General features: G+C 40.0%; 1 protein-coding gene across 1 annotated transcript in view; it reads left to right on the top strand.

Moving 5' to 3' along the window:
* The window catches only part of ankrd55 (ankyrin repeat domain 55), a 110,524-nt gene that overhangs the window by 18,411 nt on the left and 70,143 nt on the right, over window positions 1-21,970 (top strand). The window contains exons 3-4 of the mRNA XM_060821328.1: window positions 14,267-14,398; window positions 16,001-16,131. Coding sequence (XP_060677311.1) covers window positions 14,267-14,398; window positions 16,001-16,131 — 263 coding nt within the window. The remainder of the gene's footprint in view (window positions 1-14,266; window positions 14,399-16,000; window positions 16,132-21,970) is intronic.

Below are 21,970 nucleotides of genomic sequence, written 5' to 3'. Positions count from 1 at the left end.
TTGGGGTGTGGTGGGTGGGGACGGGTTGGAGGTCTGGTCATATTTTTAAGAGATAAAACCATAAATGCTTGCAGCATCAGTGGGGAGCATTTTGCACACAGTGATTATAACTCCATTACATTCAAGATAGTTATAAAAATGGACAAAGACAGGTCTAAAATCAAATTTCTAAACTGGGAGAAGGCCAATTTTAATAAGGTCAGGAATAATTTAGCTAGATTGGACAGGGAAAGTATCCTAATGCTTCATTTAATTAAAGGGTCTTTATCTGTGCTGTAAACATCTGTAACTCTATAAGAGAAATGGTAGTGAAGTAGAATTGGATGTGGTCAGAGTACATATGGAAGTTGATGTCATTTCCTTGAAATGATAACATTGAAAGAGCTGCACACAGATAAGAAATAGAAGGGGGTAAGGGATGGATGCGTAGCGAAATCCAAAGATGAGGGTACTGGTTCAGAGTCTCTGTGACTGTCTTGGAGAAACTATGCTGGTAGATATTGAATTCTGTATAGATCTCATCTGATGTACTAATAGACATGTCGAATTCCAGAATGAAATCTAGGTTAACGTGATGGTCATTCTCTAAAACATATGCACCCAAAGCTACACATTTTTGTGAAAAATAAAACAAATTTTATTACACAAAATAAAACTTAAAGTAAAGCCACCCAAGGTGCCTAAATACAGAACACAGTTTTAATGATGTTAAAACACATAGCAAAAAAAAAGTCTCGTCTATTTCCCAGCACTATCACTGAACTTAAGAAATAGGAGCAGAAGTACTTGCCTCAAGGCTGCCTTCCCATTCAACAAGATCGAGGCCGACCAGCCCCAGGTCTCAAATGCTCTTTTTTGCCAGCTCAACATAGTTGTCAACTCCCCAATATTTCAAAAATCTATCTACCTCCTCTGAAAATACTTGGTGGTCCAGCCTCCACAACTCTCTGGATTAGAGAACTCCAAACACTCACTATCTTCCAGAAGAAATTCCTTTGTGTATCAGTTTTAAATAAATGCCCTTTTCTTTTGTAACCATATGCTTAAGTTTGAGATTCCCCCACTAGTGAAAACATCTTCCCAACATATACTCTTTCAAGTCCCCTTGGAAGTTTTTTTATGATTCAATAAGGTTATCCTTCATTCTTCTCAACTCTAATGAATAAAGACCTAACTTGTTTAGCTGTTCTTGTTAAGTTAACCTCTTCACCCTCGAAATCAGCCTACTGAATCTCTTCTGAACAGCTTTCAATGCCAGTATATCCCTTTTTACATATAGGGATGGCACGATAGCTCAGTGGTTAGCACTGCTACCTCACAGCACTAGGGTTTGATTCCCACCTCGGGTAACTGTCTGTGTGAAGTTTGCACATTCTCCCCATGTTTGCATTAATTTCCTCTGGGTGTTTCATTTCCTTCCACAATCCAAAGATGTGCAGGTCAGGTGAATTGGCCATGCTAAATTGTCCATGATGTTAGATGTACTAGTCAGGGGAAAATGTTAAGGAATGGTTCTGGGTGGGTTACTCTTCAGAGGGTCAGTATGGACATGTTAGGCCAAATGGCCTGTTCCCACACGATAGGGAATCTAATCTAAAACTGCAGCCCAGCTATGGTCTCACCAATAACATGAGCAGTCACAACAAAATGTCCCTGTTTTTAAACTCCAACTCCCTAGCATTAAAGACCAAAATTTAATTTGCTTTCATAATTATTTGCTGCATCTGCATGCTAATTTCTTGCTTTATGCACAAGAACACCCTGATTCCTCCGCTTGCACTTTTGCTTAAGTGGAGCTTTACTTAAATGGAATCTCTATCTATCTAACTTCTGATTCTTCCTACCAATGTGCATGATTTCTCACATTACATTAAAATCCATCAGACAGGTTTTTGCCCACTTACTCAACCTATTTATATCCCGTTGCAATGTCCTTATGTCCTAATTACAAGATGCCCTCCCACCAATTTTTGTATCATCAAGCAAATTTGGATAAGTTATACTTGTCCCCTTCTCCAAGTAATTTGTAGAGATAATTTTGGTGATAATAAAGACAATTTTGGTGAAGAATGATACATATCCAATTCTTTCAGTGTAGTTATCTTGGAACAGGATAGGAGTATACTTTATGATAATCAGTTTTGAATTTTTGCAAGCTATCTGGTACAATCATGATAAGTGAACTCCAGCTCCTATGACTCAGTTCAATAATATCATTGCCCATCGTGGAATTAATATCTTCCATCACTTGAGTCAATTTCTCTAGATTGAGACTTTGAGGATGTTGTTTTATAGGTAATGCATTCCCTACATTATCCTCACGAAAAGGCTGCTCTTTCCTTAAGGGGAGACAACTTGTGGTAGATTTAATCGAAGGGGCACCATGCTTCAGATGAGGAGATGAGCTCAAGAAGATAGGAAGTTCATGGTGACCTCAGCCGATGTGGGAATTAAACCTACGCTGTTGAAATCACTCTGTATTGCAAACTAGCCATCAGCTAACTGTGCTAACTGACTCTTACCTGGAAGATAAAATATTATACTATCTTTTCAAGCACTCTTTCATTATCCAATCTAATTTTTAAATTTGCAATTTCAGATCCATTCTCTATTTGTTCTGATATTTTTGTTTCCCACTCTATTTCTTTCAATTAGTGGAATACTTAGGTATTGCTTCTGATTTAATTTCTCAGTAGGAAAATTGGTCTTTGGCCAAAGAGGGAAGTTAGAGTTGAATGACAGAGAATTTACTCAAATTCCCTTTATTAATATATATTGTGCTAAAAAGTCAGGGACAAACCCAGCTCTGTCTGACTGGTTTGCCCATTATAATTTAGTGGCCATTGGGCCATTAATTTTCTCAGAGTAAGAATTTGCCCTCTTCAGTAAAATAGCTAGCAGTTCTTCAATCCCAGCAGCACCATTTTAAGAAATGGCCACTGCTAGAACTAATGGCAGCTCCCAAAGAAAGGTTATCTATGGTTTCACTGAAGCTTCATAGCAGGCCCCAACAAGGAGTATGGACAGTCTGAGTTTGTCATGGTAAGGGAGGCACAAATATAGGAGGGGATTATCCTTGATGGAGGCCTCCAATAGACATGGGGTGCAAGTAGGTAAAATCCAAGTGGAGACAGGGCGATGCCAGGCATGAGTCTGCTATCGCCTGTTCAATTTTATTTATTAATCTCAGATGCATATCTGGTGAACCTGGCTTCATTTTTGTTTTAGTCCCATTAACTTTCCTTTTGAAGAGATACCTGACATTCATCCAGTTACTCCCATTGTTAATTTATGTTTGCCTCTACAAAAACCAATACTCACTATTTCATTATAATTCTTGGCAGGCTAAGGTGACCCCTTTATTTTTTTATTGGCCAACATCTAATGTGACCATTTTTTATTACACACATGGCCATAAAAATCTTTGCCAGTTCCTTTTAAGTTGATTTGTAAATTTCTTTTTACATGACAAATGAAGTGGGGGTTAAATTTGCAAGAGCAAACAGATATCCAAAACAGTGACATTCAGGAAAGAAAATGTCATAATTTTGGCCATTTGATAACAATTAAAAAGCTATAGATCCTATTCTAGAGGGCAGTAGTGGGCAGCATAGTGCAACAACCAAGGCAGAATTGGATGATGGATGTGACAGTATGGTTGCAGATGAGATACAGTGGAAGAACAAGCAAAGTATAGGATACCATGGCAGCAGATCTCCTGACAGTAGTAGCTACAATTATCAGCAGCAGCAATCTTGTTTCAGATAACATCTCAGTCTAGCTAAACTTTATTTTTCTCCTCTTTCTCCATCTTTCATATTTCTCATATTACTGTGCATATAATTAAAGACAATTCGATTAAAAATGTTGAAGGGTAAAAAAGATTTTTTTTATTAGATTACTTACAGGCCCTTCGGCCCAACAAGTCCACACTGACCCGCCACCCACCCAGACCCATTCCCCTAACACAATGGGCAATTTAGTATGGCCAATTTACCTGATCTGCACATTTTTGGTCTGTGGGAGGAAACCAGAGCACCTGGAGGAAACCCACACAGATCGGGGGAGAATGTGTAAACTCCACACAGTCAGTCACCTGCGGCGGGAATTGAACCTGTGTCTCTGGTGCCATAAGGCAGCAGTGCTAACCACTGTGCTACCGTGCTGGCCACAGTACTGCCTCACAGCGCCAGAGACCTGGGTTCAATTCCTACCTCAGGCGACTGACTGTGTGGAGTTTGCACATTCTCTCTGTGTCTGCGTGGATTTCCTCCGGGTGCTCCGGTTTCCTCCCACAATCCAAAAATGTGCAGGTTAGGTGGATTGGCCATGCTAAATTACCCATTGTGTTAGGTGAAGGGGTAAATGTAGGGGAATGGGTCTTAGTGGGTTGCTCTTCGGAGGGTCGGTGTGGACTTGTTGGGCCGAAGGGCCTGTTTCCACACTGTAAGTAATCTAATCTAAAGATAACAGAAATGTATACCTCTGGGAATCTGAAAATTATCAAAAAAGATTTAGCTTGAATTATGGGAGATTTAAGTCAAGGCAGTGAAAATCAAATTTATAAAGGCAAGAAAGTTTGTAATTGATGACATGTTTTCATGTTAATAATTGTTAGACGTTTTAATTAAATTGAAATTGAAATTTAATGAAATTTAATAATGTAAAATATCAGCTCATGGAATCAAGATACTGTTACTGATTCAACACTCTCACAAGGATAAAATCCAGTAATCTGGTCTGCAACAATTTTGACAAAGTTTATGGTTGGGGACCATTCTCAACATCAGTAATCATAAGTTCATTAGATTTGACATTAGAGTACAAATAAAACATAAGAAAAAAGACTATTTTGTGCTTGCCTGGTGTGGGTGACAGCTTATATAACTGTGACTAAACTTAAGACTTTTGTACAAAGACTGTAATTAAACTTTGTACAAGAAAGTTAGGATAAAGACAAGAGGCAGCAACTAAAAAAAAGACTATAAGGGTCAGTGGTTTACAACCTTCAGAACAGATATGGAAATGAATATTTAGAGAGCCCAGCAGAGGAAGAGGGAATTAAAAGAGAGGTATACTTATTAAATATATAATATTGCATATTTAGTGTGGAATGTTCAGGGACTGTGTAACAGGAATTTTGAGGGAACCTGGCACAGACATTCAATTAGAAAATTATTTGAAAAATTGAAGTAGTGGACTGAGGGCTGAATCTTATTAGAAATTGGCTAAATATCATTTTTTTGGTGAGTGTCTTTGAGGGATTCTCTCCATGGGACAAAATGGGTTTTTTTGTGCTATTTCCCCATTACCTCATGCCCTATGCACCATGTTCCCAATTAAATGTTGTTGAATTCTCCTATTCACTGTAGGTAAAAGTACTCACCACTCCTGAGACATCCCAAGGTCCCTGGACTGGGACAATATTTAAAAGGCAGTCACAAATAGTCAAGTGCTTGCAGTCTGGAACTGTCCTGCATGTTTATTTTATTTGCCTTGGACACAGCAGAAGGTGAAATTGGTGCCCAACTTTGAGACAGAGACATGGAGGTCCTATGGACAGGCTCATGCAGAGGAACATCATCCTCTTTCCCAATCCCAGGACAAACTCCCTGCCAGCCTGGTCTAAGGTTAGCCCCCAGGTCAAAGCAATGTTGTCAGTCTGGAGAAATGCGCAGAAATATTAGAAAAATATCAATGACCATCACCACATCATGGGGTTAAGTGCCACTATGTTCCCTCTGCTACCTCACACTCATTCTATCTCTGCTACTTTACCCATATTCCATTAAATCTAATGTATTATCAATTTCAATATTGCATGCAACATCTTCCCTCAATTGTTCTCACCCACTTCAACATTCCAGATAATAATTCTGTATCCCCTTGACACTGCCTACACAGTGACGTGAGACACCTCACCACCCTTCTCCACATACACCTGCACTAACAGCCATGTCAGTCACTCACATCTCACTCTTTCCCTGCCTTTCTCTCAAACCTGGAGAGAAGGGTCCACAATAGGGCAGAAAGAGCCAGAACTGGAGGTGGGATGCTTGATATTTGGAACCTCAGCCTCAATGAGAAAGGATTGTGGAAATGGCTGGCAAAGACCAAAAGCATTCCCACAGTAATGCAGAAACATCCATGTCCTGGCAATGAAAAATGAAGCATTGATCATTGTTGTGCTTCTACCACTGCATATGCGCTCTTCATATGGCTGACTTTCTACCACTTGTCCTTGACATATTCTCTCTTTCTGCAGTCTCCATGCTGGCAGCAGAATTTCAGTGTTTAAGAGGCCTTCCCCACAAGATATCTCCTCCTCCACCTATGAGGATGTGGGCACAGGTGTCTCTGAGGACTCACGGGTGAGGCTGCCTCCTCCACCCTCCATCAGCTCAGATACTGACATTCCAGTCAGTGTTTTTTTCCTAGATTAGAGTCAGGATCATCTGCAATGACATCTCTGCAGATGTTTGAGGAAGAACTGTCCTGGCACTTGGAGGACTGCTGAAGAACAGGTGTCTGCTAAGCCCCAGACAAGAGAGCATCAAATGGTATTGGTGATTAAGACGTCATCAAAATGCACAAGGAGGCACAGAAGCAGCGGGCAGAATTGTTGGATGCACTGGACAATCTCATGCAAAGTTTGCAGGAAGCACTAACACTATTAACACCATACCGCCTCTACTATGTGAACATCTGGCATGTGAGCATCCTTTGGATAGAGTGGCAATTATCATGGACAACAGGTTGGGGCACTGCTGAGTCTACAGACAAACTTACGCTCCTATGCTCCAAGCAGTGGTGTCCTGCAACAATGGCAAGGTGACAACAGGACGAGGGACCTTGACCTCACTCCAAGTTCTTCCTCACAAGGAGGCAAAGTGGTGCCAGGAGATCTCCATCCAGAGGAGGAACCACATACAGGCCACCCTGTTAGATCTCATGGAATACAGGGAGAGCTAGCCATTTGGATACAGAACTGGCTCGAATATAGAAGACAGAGGGTGATAGTGGAGGGTTGTTTTTCAGACTGGAGACCTGTGACCAGTGGAGTGTCACAAGAGCCGGTGCTTGATCCACTACTTTTTGTCTTTGATATAAATGAGTTGGATGTGAATGTAGGAGGTACAGTTAGTAAGTTTGCAGGTGACACCAAAATTGGAGGTGTAGGGGACAGCGAAGAAGCTAAGTCATAGTATAATGGGATCTTGTTCAGGTGGGGCAATGCACTGAGGAGTGGCAGATTGAGTTTAGCTTAGATAAATGTGAGGTGCTGCATTTTAGAAAAGCAAGTCAGAGCAGGACTTATACACTTAATGATAAGGTCCTAGGGAGTGTTGCTGAACAAAACGTCCTTAGAGTACAGATTCATTGTTCCATGAAAGTGCAGTCACAGTTAGATAGGATAGTGAAGAAAACATTTGGTGTGCTCTCCTTTATTGGCCAGGGCATTGAGTATAGGAGTTGGGAGGTCATGTTGCAACTGTACAGGCCATTGGTTTGGTTACTTTTGGAAGATTACATGCAATTCTGGTCTCATTCCTATTGGAAGGATGTTATGAAACTTGAAAGGGTTCAGAAAAGATTTACAAGGATATTAGATGAGATTACTTACAGTATGGAAACAGGCCCTTCGGCCCAACAAGTCCACACTGACCCGTTGAAGTGCAACCCACACAGACCTATTCCCCTACATTTACCCCTTCACCTAAAACTACGGGCAATTTAGCATGGCTAATTCACCTAACCTGCACATTTTTGAACTGTGGGAGGAAACCGGAGCACCCGGAGGAAACCCACGCAGACATGGGGAGAATATGAGATTAACAGGGTTGGAGAGGCTGAATAGGCTGGGACTGTTTTCCCTGGAATGTCAGAGGCCAAGGGATGACCATCTAGAGATTGCAAAATCATGAGGGGCATGGATAGGATAAATAGACAAGGTTTTTTCCCTGGTTGGGGGAGTCCAGAACTAGAGGCAGAGGTTTAGGATGAGAGGGGAAAAATTTAAAAGGAACCTAAGGAGAGGAAGAGGGAGAGGGTGGTGTGTGTATGGACTGAGCTGCCAGAGGAAGTGGTGGAGGCTGGTACAATTGCAACATTAAAAAGGCATCTGGATTGGTACATGAATAGGAAGGGTTCAGAGGGATATGAGCCAAGTTCTGGCAAATGGGTCTAGATAAGGTTGGGATATCTGGTCGGCATGGACGATTCGGAACGAAGGGTCTGTTTCCATGCTGTACATCTCTAAGTCTCTATGACTCTTAGATGTCACTTCTCAGGGCACTGCAAAGGTGGCTATGCCTTCTACCTCCATCCTGCCTGCCAATATCAACCCTGTGAGAGTTCAAACTGAGGAGGGTGCACCTGCCTTTGTGGAGCTTTGTGGCTAGAAGGGCCAGACATACAGAAGGTATTCTGTCCAGAGTCACCTTGCCAAGATTCCAGGGCTGCCACTGTAGGGCAGCCTCCATCCAAACCACGGCATGGAGGTGCCAGTGTTAGACTGGGGTGAACAAAGTTAAAAATCATACAACACTAGGTGATAGTCCAACAGATTTATTTTGAAGTACTAGCTTTCAGAGCGCTGCTCCTTCATCAGGTAGCTCGTCCATTTTCCAAAGAGTAGTCCATGGTAAGTCTGATAGTGGAATGAAATTTGTTGATATCATTGTGCAGTTGTTTCAAAGACTCCTTGCCATGGGTTTAGAGGGAAAAAAATTGTCATCAATATACCTGGTGTGCAGCATAGGCTGGAGGTCTTCTGCAGCAAACAAGTCTTGTTCGAACATGTTGGCATTTTGGGGTGCAAATTTGGTCTCCATGGTTGTTCACTGTGTTACGATGAAGAACTGGTTATCAAAAGTGAAGACGTTGTGGTTGAGGATGAAGTGAATGAGTTGTGGATAGTGCCTAGAGATTGGCAGTTGTTGGTATTAAGTTCTGAGGCTGTTGCAGTGATGCTGTTGTCTTGGGGATGCTGGTGTAGAATGCCGAAACATCCATTCTGACAAGGAATGTTCTTGGTTCGACTGGTCTTTGGGTGGTGAGTTTCTGTAAGAAATCTGTAGTGTCGCAACAGAAGCTGGGGAGCCCTGTACTACAGGTTTTTAAATGTCCTTGACATAGCCAGAGAGGTTCTCACACAGGGTCCCATTGCCTTATACAATGGGACGTCTCAGAAAGCTTGTACTTCCAAATAAACCTTTTGGACTATAATCTGGTGATGTGTGATTTTTAAACTTGTCAGTCTAAACCAACCGCAGACCTGTTGACTGCACTGAGACATAGTGGGAGGGAAAGAAAGAAGATGACATAGATGGCATAAGTAACACCTCATTGTAAATACACTATCACATTCCTCAATATATGTTCACTTGTCATCCTCAACTGTATGAACAAATGTCTGCCTAGTTGAAACTACAAAACTGAAGATGCAAAGTTCAGCCATTCTTAGAGCTACACAAGGTTGAATGATCCAAGGTATGGAGTGAGCAGCTCCCATAGCATGTGCTGGCTCCAGGAAATTATAAGTTCCCTGCTACTTTGGAAATTAGGGTCAAGTTTTCCGTATATCAATACATTGCTTGTGGATCACAGGCATCAGTGGAACTGATTTCTGATGCTGTAGGATGAGGCCAGGATTTGGACCTCACACAGTAGGTTAATATCTCAGGTTCACATGAAGTTTGTAGTGCTCACAGGTGTCCTTCAGCTGTTGCACTTTGAAGGGTCTCAAATCATTTAAAAGTGAAGTTCCCTCCATCAGAAAATGAAACAAATTCCATCCAATCCATGTGTGGTCACAACCATTTTCAGTTCCATTGCATGCTTGTTATTTGTAAGATAATGATAGAAGCAGCGGGTGCTCTTCACAAATTGAGCCTCTTGATGAACTCCAACATGTAAAGATTCCTTTCATGGTAAGCCTCCCGACCACCCTCTTTTGCTATGAAATTTCCCACCCAAATGATTGACCCAAGTCATCTTCCCACTTCACTGTCCTCCCAGACCCAGTCTTACCTGCCAGATATAACAGTCCACTGTTACACCTCTCACCTCACCCATTGAACCAGGGCATTGTTGACTGTCAAGTATTCTCTTTTCCCATCTCCTCCTGCACTCTTTTGTGACTGTTACCCTTCCATACTCAATGTTCTACACCCTATACATATTTAGTTGCCAACAAATGGCAATTGTTTGATATCTACATCCCAGCATATCACCTCTAATCCCCACAATCCCCATTTCATCACACAGTAGTGACCCCTGATTAATCCCCTGTCCCTTGACCTTTGGTGGATGGACCATAGATCAACCTTGTCAAACCCCGCCTCCGACCCATATGGACAACCCTGACTGATGGCTGAGCAGATCACTGACTGATATCTGCACATCTCCAGGACTATTTTCCTGACACTCCCCCACCTAATTGAACTAGGCCCACAGGCTGACCAGGGGCTCTGCATTAGTCCAGTGGAAAATTTAGCATATCTAAGCACAAGCCCAAGCCCCTCAAATGAGATGTTGGTACCTGGTGTCCAAGATGGAGGTCCAGGGTTGGGGTGTGGGGTTGGGAGGTTGCAAACAGGGAGCTGAAGCTGCTAGATATTCATTCTGGCTTTCACGTTGAGAATGATTGGGTCTAGTTCTATCATGATGTGTGGGAAAATGGGAATGTGCATATTAATAATATGTGATGAAATAATAATGAGATGCTAATACATGCAAATGGGCCTCTTAGTACTCACTAACGTGATTCATATCTTGCTGTTCAATGTTCAACACAGAGTCATAGAGATTACAGCATGGAAACAGACCCTTCCATCCAACTCATCAATGCTGACCAGATACCCTAAATTAATCTAGTCCCATTTGCCAGCACTTGGCTCATAGCTCTCTAAACCCTTCCTTTTCATATACCCATCCAGATGTCTTTTAAATGTTGTATTTTTGCATCCGCCTTCACCACTTCCTCTGGCAGCTCATTCTATACGCACACCACCCTTTGCGAGAAGAAGTTGCCCTTTAGATCCTTTTTAAATCTTTCCCTTCTCACCCTAAACCCTCTAGTCCTGGACTCTCCCACCCCAGGGAAAAGACCTTGTCTATTTCCTCCATCCAAGATCCTCATGATTTTATAAATCTCTAGATGGTCACCCCTCATCTTCCAATGCTCCAAGGAAAATAGCCTCAGCCCATTAAGCCTCTCCCTATAGCTCAAGCTCTTTAACCATGGCAACATGTTGTAAATCTTTTCTGAACCCTTTCAAGTTTTACAACATTCTTCCAACAGGAGGGAGACCAGAATTGCACACAATATTCCAAATGTGGCTTAACCAGTAACCAGTACAGCCACATCATGACCTCCCAACCTCTACCCCCAATGCACTAATCAATAAAGGAAAGCATACCAAACACCTTTTTCACTAGCCTATCTATCTGCGACTGTATTTTCAAGGAACTATGAACCTGCACTCCAAGGTCTCTTTCTTCAGCAACGCTGCCCAGGACCTTACCATTAAGTGTATAAGTCCTGCCCTGATTTGCCTTTCCAAAAGGCAGCACCTCACATTTATCTAAATTAAACTCTATCTGCCACTCCTTGGTCCATTGGCCCATCTGATCCTGCTGTACTCTGAGGTAACCTTATTCGCTGTCCACTATACCTCCAATTTGGGTGTTATCTGCAAACTTACTAACTATATCTCCTATGTTCACATGCAAATCATTTATGTAAATAATAAAAAGCAGTGGACCCAGCACCGACCCTTGTGGCACACCATTGGTCACAGGCCTCCAGTCTAAAACGCAACCCTTCCCCATTTAGTTGGAATATGAAATATTTTGCTTTCTACCCTGAGAAACTCCTTGCTGGTTATCACATCCCAACTACCTTAGCAATTCTTGTGTCACTTGTGGGTTGGAGAGATTCCTTCCCAAGTATTCCAGATGGTTAAAATATTTCTAGTCCTATACATCACATGTTTCTAATGCAATTTTTAAGCCTTGTGGGTTGTACAAAGTGGAACAACAATTATAACAATTGATAAATATTGATTTGAAATTTGATGGTTTTAACTTTCTTGTTCACAGAAAATGTGATTCTGGGAATTCTACCTCTGATTAGGTTTACATTTGCTGGGGGGAAAGAATCTGTAAATAATTCAACTTAAAATCATAGTTAGTATCCAGTGCATGTGTGAAGAGAGTTAACATGCTTTCTGCTTTTGTGCATTAATTTGCTTCTAATTTTCAGCCTAAATTCTTAGCTGGAAGCAATGCAAATAAGGTATCTTCTGATTCCTGGAGATAGATATTTTCTAATCAGCCTATTCAGAAATGTTATGAAATATCTCTCGAGCAGATGGGACTTTAACCCATGGCTCCTAGCTCAGAGGTAGGGATAATGTCAATGCCCCGCAAGAACACAAGGGCTTTGCAGATAGATAGATACTTAATTGGAAACACACAATTTAATAGTGATGGATTAGGTTGGAAAGTCACATTGGTGAATTGGTGATGGGAAAAAAGTAATGGTCAGTTGTGTGTGAACACACTTTGGATAGAAAAAAACTATAAAAAGTGCCTTTGAATACTACTCTCAACACGCAAATCTGCAACAGCACTGCTTGTGACCCAGACCAGGGGGCTGCACAGGAAGCAACACTGGAAGATTTTTCATCCAAAGTGGAAATATCATCCTTGAATCAAAATTAGCCAAATTGCCCAATCAGATAAAGACCTACAAGTCCTTGACATGACTGAACAGCTATTCTCCTGTATTCTCACATGGAAAGCAGTTGCAAGATGGAACATATTTTAAGATAGCATCTTAAAAAATCCAATCTCAATATATGGGAAGCAACAGCAAAAAAAAATGCTGACTGTCATTGGAGTCAAGTGGTCCATTTAATTACCTACAAGAAATCTCTGAGTGAGGAGATTCTGAATACATTTAGAACAGTTGAAAGTAAAGCCCAACAAACTGACAGACAATGCACCAATGACTTTTGGTTACAACTTTACAACTTTGCCCGAAAATCCAGTTGACATTTTTCACAGGGAATTCTAGGGACATGTATGAAGGGATCATAAAGGTTACAGGTCAATCAGATAAAAAAAAAGCTCTATTGAAAGCAAAGGTAGGGATGACATCTCTGACTGCAATAGACACCTGAAGAGATGATTGGAACTCTGCCTTGAGTTGTAATGTAGGGACTGGAACATTACCTGGATTTCTGGATTAATAGAGCAGTGATAATACTACTAGGCTATTGCCTCTCTTTAAAACAGCTTGTAATCCTCATAAGGAAGCTCTGGAAGCTCTGGACACTGTAGTGTGCCTGTCTGTCATGGCAGAGCAGGATACTGAATCCACAGAAGAGAAGCTTTGATTGTGATGGGCAAAAAGTACTAAAGTTATCAAACAAAGGAAGACCCCTGTAACATTTGCATGAACCTCTCTGTCTCTGCTTGAGAGACGAGTCAGTAAAAGATTGTATTTATCAGTTGCTTTTTGGGTTAATTACTAATGCATTTCTAATGATTCTTATTACAATTGCAAAAAAGTATTCAGTGGTTTGGAGATTTGCTTAAAGTTGGTGAGGTCTGCAACGATTACAGGATTCAAAGACTGATTATAGGAAGATAGATTTGAGCCCCTTGACCCTACTTAATGCTGATCTATATCTCAATTCCATTTTTCCACCTGAGCTTCCTATCCCTTTACATTCTTACTTAACAAAGCTTTAATTGCCCTAGCATTCAGTCTTTAGAAGTAAAAGATCCTGGATTACAAATACCTTTTACATAATTTTATTTTTTAGTACTGTATTATAATGTTGAATTTTGGCTGAAATTTTGGCTGAAACAGGCTGAAATTTTGGTCATTCTGATGTTATAACAGGCAGATTTTGAACCCATTCTAGTAATTGACAAATAGAGAGAATTGATGCCATAGATCACTAAAATGAATTAAAATTGATTTGCACATTTATCAGGATTAATTTAAAAGGGAACTATGTATTAAAATATGTGATGATAATTAGACACACATCATAAGGAAATATTCTGGTAACTTTAGAGTTAAATTTAATACTCAATGATAAATTCCAAATACTAGGTACAGACAGAACAATGTGGAAAAATACAATCCTCATGGCTCAGTGATTTGTCATGAATAAATAAAAGTTGGAATTTCTGTAAAGCTTGCTTCAAAAATGACATTTACTTACTGCCTCTTGATTTGTGGTCTGTTACAAAGGTGACTCTGCAGAAGAAATCGATCTCACTGTTGTTTATCAGGCAGCATCCAACGGGGATGTCAACACCCTGACTGCAGTGATTCGTGAGGATCCTTCAATATTGGAATGTTGTGATAGCGAGGGTAAATGTGTTATCATTACTCCATCCATATATAAATTTCGACTAGATTTTATAATAATTGAAAATACAAGTTCCACACAAACAATGTTTATATTTTTTACATTTGTTCAATGGTCAACAGAGTAACTAAGGTGTGATCCCTGGTTTAGTTCCAGGTCGGCACTGAAGTAGCTGATGTTACCCAGGGTAATGATTAGGTGCCATAACTGGCCTCAATAATTATTGGTTGTATCAAAAAACATAGATGGTAATATGGATCCCTTCTCCTTATTGCTATTCCTTGAGGTTAGGATCAGCTTCAACTCAGTGTTCACTACAGTTGAATAGCCTTCAAATATTCACTGCCTGAACACAGAAAAAGGGTTTTGTTGAGTGCCTGAGGTTTACTGGAACTCGTAACATTGTAGTCCATGAAGAAAATTAAGGAAATATCTTTAAGTCACCACTTTAAGCAATCACTGATTTTTTAAAAATAATGTCCATGTCTTGCTCATAAAGTTAATTCATGTTCTACCTCATAAATTGCAGCTTGCACTTATATCTTTGACATCTTCACACTATATACTAATTGCTACAGAAGGGTCTAACAGGATAGTTAAAGAACAATCTAAAGGTCCGGTCCTCCTAATATTTTCATCCAGTTTTCATTGAGGATATTTGTTTTTATTCATTCACAAGACATGAATGTCACTATCTGGACCAGCATTTATTACCCATCCCTAACTGCCCAGAGCGCAGTTAAGAGTCAACCACATTGGTGTGGTTCTGGAGTCACATGTAGTCCATACCGAGTGAGGGGGGCAGTTGCCTTCCCTAAAGGACATTAATGAACCAGATTTTTTTTCTGGCAATCAGCAGTGGGTTTCATAGTCATAATTTAGACTCTTAATATCAGATTTTTTTGATTTCAAATTCCACCATCTACCATAGCAAGGTTTGATTTTGGGTCCCGAAAACATGACCTGAATTTCTGGATTAATAGAGCAGTGATAATACAACTAGGCCATTGCCTCCCCTTAAAACCGCTTTTAAACAAGTTGTAATTTCAGTAGCTCAGTACCTATCCAGAACCATAAAACCCCGACAGTGCAGAATTAAGCATTCAGCCAATCGAGTCTGCACTGACCCTCCAAAAAGCATCCCACCCGCAAACCCCACCATCCTTCCCCGTTACTCTGCATGGGGATTTTACCATCACTAATCCATCTAAATTAAACGTAAGTTAAAATAAAATTATTTCATTCTTCCTTTAGGTATGATAAAATTGAGCTAACTGTAGAAAATATGGATTTCTTTACAGAAAAGTGAAGACTAAATATAATTAAAATCGATGTTACTGATATAATTTACTGCCACTTTCTGTTTTGTACCAACTGGAAAGTAATGAGTCAATTTAATCATAGTAACACTATTGCAAAGAGTGCATTTTGATGAAGCAGTATTTATGAAACCTTCCAGTGAGTAACAGGTCTACAATATAGCTGTATGGGTAAATTGAAGACACTTGGAAACACCATATTAAATTATAGATAATTGAGTTGTAAATTTAAATTAACATTGTAAATGGAAAAAAAAAGAGTTAATTCTTCAAAAAATATTTCAGGATCAACTCCGTTGATGCACGCAATATCCGGTCGCCAGCTTGATACAGTGAAGCTGCTCCTTAAAATGGGGGCTTCCATCAACACAGAAGATGCCTGTGGAAGAACTCCACTATCTCTGGCTACCTACTTGGTATCAATTTCCTGTCATTTTATTATCTTAATCCCAGTTTGCAACAAGTATTTCCATTGCAGATCTTGGTGATTAAAGCTAGCTGGAATTTTAAAATGTGTCATATATATCTTTGTATTTGTAAATTTATAAGTAATTGACCAAATTTTGCTGGAGCAGTAGGCTCTATTTTTTTATTTGACTTATCCATGCATGTTTAGAATTTTTTCCAACATTGTTGCTTGATGTGCAAACTGCTCAGTCTGGAGGGCCACAGGACAACTGGGAGTTCAGTGCAAAGGGAATAAGAAGGGTGCTGCTGATTTACATAATTACAGGCCCAGTTGAGAGTCATATTATGGTGGCAAAATGGTAAAGACAATGTTGAGACAACACCCTGCAACATGGAAATATTCCTATCTTTGGGGAGGCAGCCTCCCTACTGCACTATAGTGATATTGCTCCATACGCCAAAGGCAGGACCAAGATCAGGGAAGGCAGCTCCCACAAATCCAAGGTGTGCCTGGAAAGATGGGGCATTCAATTCTATGATATGTCCTTTGTTTCAACTTACCGGTGGGCATTTTTGGGGCCCCTACTGCAGAATGACTGTTCTGATTGTACTGAGAGCATCAAGAACTGATGTGTTATCCTTAATTGAATGACGGGCCCATAGATGACCAATCAGGAGGCTGTCTGTGATAAAATTGAGCAGGCTTGGCAGCTGCCAACTGTGGGATCAGGATCTGCTTTTTCTGAGATTAGGATCCCAATACATCCTCATAAAACTCAGTTCAGTATTTGCTATCTGGTTGAGAGGTTGATTGGCTCAGGCAAGTTCAATCAGAAAATAATTTGTAATTGCAACAATATCACTGAAGTCATAGGGAGGCAACAGCAATGACTGTCTTCATGAAGCTAACAGTGGAATTATAATTCATCCAATAACTTGTGGCAGTTCACACTCCATGGGGTATATTTTCTTAGTACAATTTTCCAGATTTGAAGCAAAATTGATATATTCTCCATATCCACAAAATCTTAATTGCTGTTGTGAAAACTGTGTGCTATTCTTCTCAATTACTTTCATTATGAATTTGTACGCCCAGGTTTATAATGTAAGTAGCTTTATAAATATTCAGCTTTTCACAATAAGCAGACTATTCACTGTACTCCAGGTGTCCATGTTTACAAAGTTCTGAACACAGTGTCCAATGTTGATGGGGTTCCATAATTGGAAAACACTTACCAAACAATCCCAATTGTGCCATGAGTTATATTGACAATGAACTGAAAGATTTTAATCAGTCTCACAATATGGCTCAGGTAAGTTACATCTCTTCATGCATAGTTAAAGGGAAAGAACATGTCTACAGATTAAGCATTTTTAAACTAAACCAAAGCTTAGGATAACCATCCACTCATGCATTCCTCATGGCAATGTCTTCACCAATTAGTAATGATTTGCCTGATTTGAATTTAAACAGGAACTTGTCTGTAACTGGACATTGGTGCATTTTTTGGTAATACTTTGAACAATTGGACTCCAATCCACAGCATTTTCTCATACAAGATAAATTATTGTTCAGTTTGAGCTTTGGTATTCATGCAATTCTTTCCTGATGGTGCAACATCTCTCCTTTCTAGAAATACCAAAGTTCTGTATTCTGTATTGTTATGGTCTAGGCCAGACCACTCAAAACAATTTTAAGCAGGCAGCCCAGACCATAACTTTGCAATTTGTATCAGTAAGTGTACAGTGAAAATTACCCAGAAGTAAGTTAGCTAGGTTGACTACCAGGTTTTAATACAGACAAAAACTTTATTCACAAAATTACACAATGAAACACAAAGAACAGAATAAAGAACCCCTATAGAATTCAGTCTATCTAAACTAGACTTGATTATGTTGTTCTGAATATACACAACTGTCCCAATAAGCAAACCTCTTAAATATAGTAAAAATGAAACAAAGGCATGCAGGTTGAAGACAGAAGGGCAGAAGGAGAGAGGGTTTAGCAGCCTTTCTTCACACAGTCCACAGCTGAACTCCCCAACTAGTTCTGGACTGAACTGCTCAACTTAATTTCAGTTTCCAGGACTGGCTACTCCCATTTCATTATACAGGTTACTTCTAAAAACATATAAGCTTTGGCCTAAAGTCACATCTGTTTACGTATAAACAAAAAGGCCTCTCAGTAACACTTTCATCTCTGTACCAAACTCAGCCATTTCGGAGCCCGGAAAGTTTTATGACTCCTCTGAATACAACCAAGGACACAGTATCCTTGAGAAAAAGAACAGCTTTTAGAAAAAAAAGACCAGCTTTGTGACTCCGCCCCTCTTAAAAAGAAGAACCAATAATATCAAAAGATGGCTTCATTTTAAAACCTTTCAAAAACAAACTGGTAATTCATCTAAAACACACGTATATACTATACTAACTATACACATACAAACATGCACAACCACATGCAAATTCAGGCTGTGGCACACCCACTACCAAACACCTCCATATCTCATTTAAGTCTCAATAACTCATCGGCAATTAGGTTTCCTCGACCTGCCACATGCACAATTGTCAAATTGAATGGCTGCAACAACAAGCTCCATCCAAACAGTCTGGCATTTTTGTCCATAAATCTTTCCATAAATGTCAGTGTGTTATGACCAGTGTATACAATTGTCTCAGATGCATTGATGGTAATAAAGACACTGAAATGTTGTGATACCAACACCAAGCTCAAAGTCTCTTTCTCCACCATTGAATATTTCTGTTGATAAACGTTCAACTTCCTGGAAAAATACCTGATGGATCTTTCTATTCCCTCATCATCCTCCTGCAGGAGCACCGCACTGACACCCAAATCACTGGCATTGATAGCCACCTTGAAAGGTTTTGTGTAATCAGGTCTAGCCAATACTGGGACAGTGGTTAACACGGGTTTTAGGCTGTCAAATGCCTTTTGACAGTCCGCTGTCCACTGAAACTTCTTACCCATTTTTTTAACAATTTGGTGAGTGGAGCAGCCACACTGCTAAAATTCGGCACAAACTTTCAGTAAAATCCACTCAATCCCAGGAACCATAGTATTGCTGTTTTCTTCAACGGTGTGAGAAATTCCCCAATTACTTTCATTTTCGCATCCCGTGGGGCTGTTTGTCCATATCCAATAACATGGTCGAGGAAGGTGACTTTGGCTTTGACAAATTCACTTTTAGCTCAGTTTACCATCAAGCCTGCCTTCCGAAGTCGATTGAACAAGTCCAATAAATGCTGTAAACGTTCCTTCCATGAGTGACTAAAAATCACCAGGTCATCAATGTAAACAACAAAGTTGGGTAATCCAACAACAAACTTATTAGTCAGTCTCTGAAATGTGGCTGGAGCATTTTTCATACCAAATGGCTTGACTTTGAATTGATTTGGTGTTACAAAAGCCGAAATTGCCTTTGCTCTCTCTGACTGGTACTTGACAGTAGCCTCTGAGCAAGACCCACTTAGAAAAGCAAGTTGCTTGTCCCGCCTTTTCGACATAGTCCTCCAACCACAGAATTGGATATGCATCAGTCTTTGTAATGGCATTGACTTTGCGATAGTCCACACATAACCGTTGGGTACCATCTGGCTTTGATACCATGACTGTGGGTGAGCTCCTGTCACTGTAATTCAATTCAATTATGCCATCTTGGAGCATGCGTTCTATCTTCTTCTGAACCTATGCCAACTTTAGAGGGTTATGCCTATAAGGATGTTATTTAATCGGAACAGCATCTCCTATATCTACATCATGCATAATTAGGTTAGTACTTCCCAGTTTATTTTCACATATCTCCTTTTGTATAGCAATAACTATTTCAGGTCATTTCAATTTTCTTGTGGAAGGTTACTCAATAACTTATCCCAATTTTTGACAACTTTCTCATTGTCTAATTTGATTTGAGGAATGTCCAATTCAGAATCCTCTGAACTTGGTTCTTCCTTCTGTGCTGTAATCATTAACACCTTCTCTTCTTGCTTTCCTCCCCTATCAAAATACCTTTTGAGCATATTCACATGACATATTCTGTGAGATTTCTTCCTGTCTGGAGTCATTATCAAGTAGTTCACATCACTCAATTTCTTCTCGATTTGATTCAGTCGCCTAAACCTTGCTTTTAAAGGTTCATCTATTACTGGAAGTAACATGAATACTCTATCCTCAATTGCAAAATTGCGAATTTGTGATTTCTTATCCACTTCCTCTTTCATTGTATGCTGTGATATGTGAAAATGCTGTCTAGCCAACTCCCCAGCTCTATTTAATCATTCTCTGAAATTTGACACCTAGTCCAAATAGGTGGTCTCTGAATTCTGGCTTATTAATTTCTCCTTAATCAATTTTAACAGTCCTCTTACTTCATGACCAAAAATTAATTCAAATGGACTGAATTTGGTTGATTCATTTGGTGCATCTCTCATCACAGAAAGTACAAATGGAACCCCCTTATCCCAATCATCTGGATAATCCTGACCATAAGCCCTCAACATAGTCTTTAGTGTTTGATGCCATCTTTCCAGCCCTCCCTGTGATTCTGGATGGTACACAGTAGATTTGAATTGTTTTATTCCCAAGTTAACCATAATCTCCTTGAATAGATTAAATGTGAAGTTTGACCCTTGATCGGACTGGACTTTTATTGATAGTCTATATCTAGTGAAATATTTGAGTAATTCTTCTACAATCCTTTTTGCTGTGATATTACATAATGGTACTGCCCCTGGAAATCTAGTCAACACATATATTATTGTTAATAAATACTCTTTCCCACTTTTTGTTTGAGGTCGGGGACCAACGCAATCAATCAATCAAGAGTCTTGTGAAAGATTCCTCAAATGCTGAAAAAGGTATTAAAGGTGGTTTTATTACTGCCTGTGGTTTTCTGATTAGCTGACATATATGACAGGTATGGCAAAATTCAACTACATCCTTGTGTAGTCCAGACCAGTAAAAATACCTTTATATTTTAGCCTGTGTTTTCCTCATTCCTAAATGACCTCCAAGTGGTAGCTCACGCGCCACTCGCAGAACTTCCTTTCTGAACCCTACTGACAAAACAATCTGATGAACTTCTGCCCATTTCTCATCTGCTTGAATGTGTGATGGTCTCCATTTCCTCATTAAGACATCATTTGTTAAGTAATAACACACAGGGATGCATTCACTCTCCTTCTCTATATATGCCTTTGATACAACTGTTTTATATTTTTATCTTTCTGCTGCAACTCAATAAGCTTAGCAGAGCTAAAGATACTTGCATGTTTACCTATTTGCTCCTGCTTGGTCACACTTATCTGATTTTAAAAAGTCCCTGATCAAGCTATGTCTGCTTCCTTATCTGTGCCTTTTGATCTGTTCTGCTTCAGCTTCTGTGATCTTGTTACTGCATAAACAAGGAAAATTCCTGAATAAATGTCCTGCATTTCTTCAGTTGCTTGAATCTCCATTGGCTTTTCAACTAGAGTAGGGAGCACACCTACCGGTGTATCAGCTACATCATTTGTAAAACCAATTTGTATTCCTGGAGCTGAGAGTTTGTCCAGCGCTACTACCACAAATTCTCCACTCTTCTCCAGATGCTCCAGCCTCACTTTACATAATTGAGCACTTTTTGTCTCACCATGAATTCCTGTTACCAGTACATTTTCTGGCAATAGTCCCTCAGAAGTACATATCTCCTCATCCTTCAGCAGCGCAGACTGAGAGGATCCTGTGTCCCCTAATATTGTAACTCTTTACCTGATAGTCCTGGCCTAGGCGAATAAACTTTACCCTTACATGTACATTTTTTAAGCAGATCTGGCACTTCCTCCTGAACC

The sequence above is a fragment of the Hemiscyllium ocellatum genome, chromosome 1 (assembly GCF_020745735.1).
Source record: "Hemiscyllium ocellatum isolate sHemOce1 chromosome 1, sHemOce1.pat.X.cur, whole genome shotgun sequence".
Lineage (NCBI taxonomy): Eukaryota > Metazoa > Chordata > Chondrichthyes > Orectolobiformes > Hemiscylliidae > Hemiscyllium > Hemiscyllium ocellatum.
Note: the sequence above shows the minus strand (reverse complement) of the source record. Positions and strands in the feature narration are given on the sequence as shown.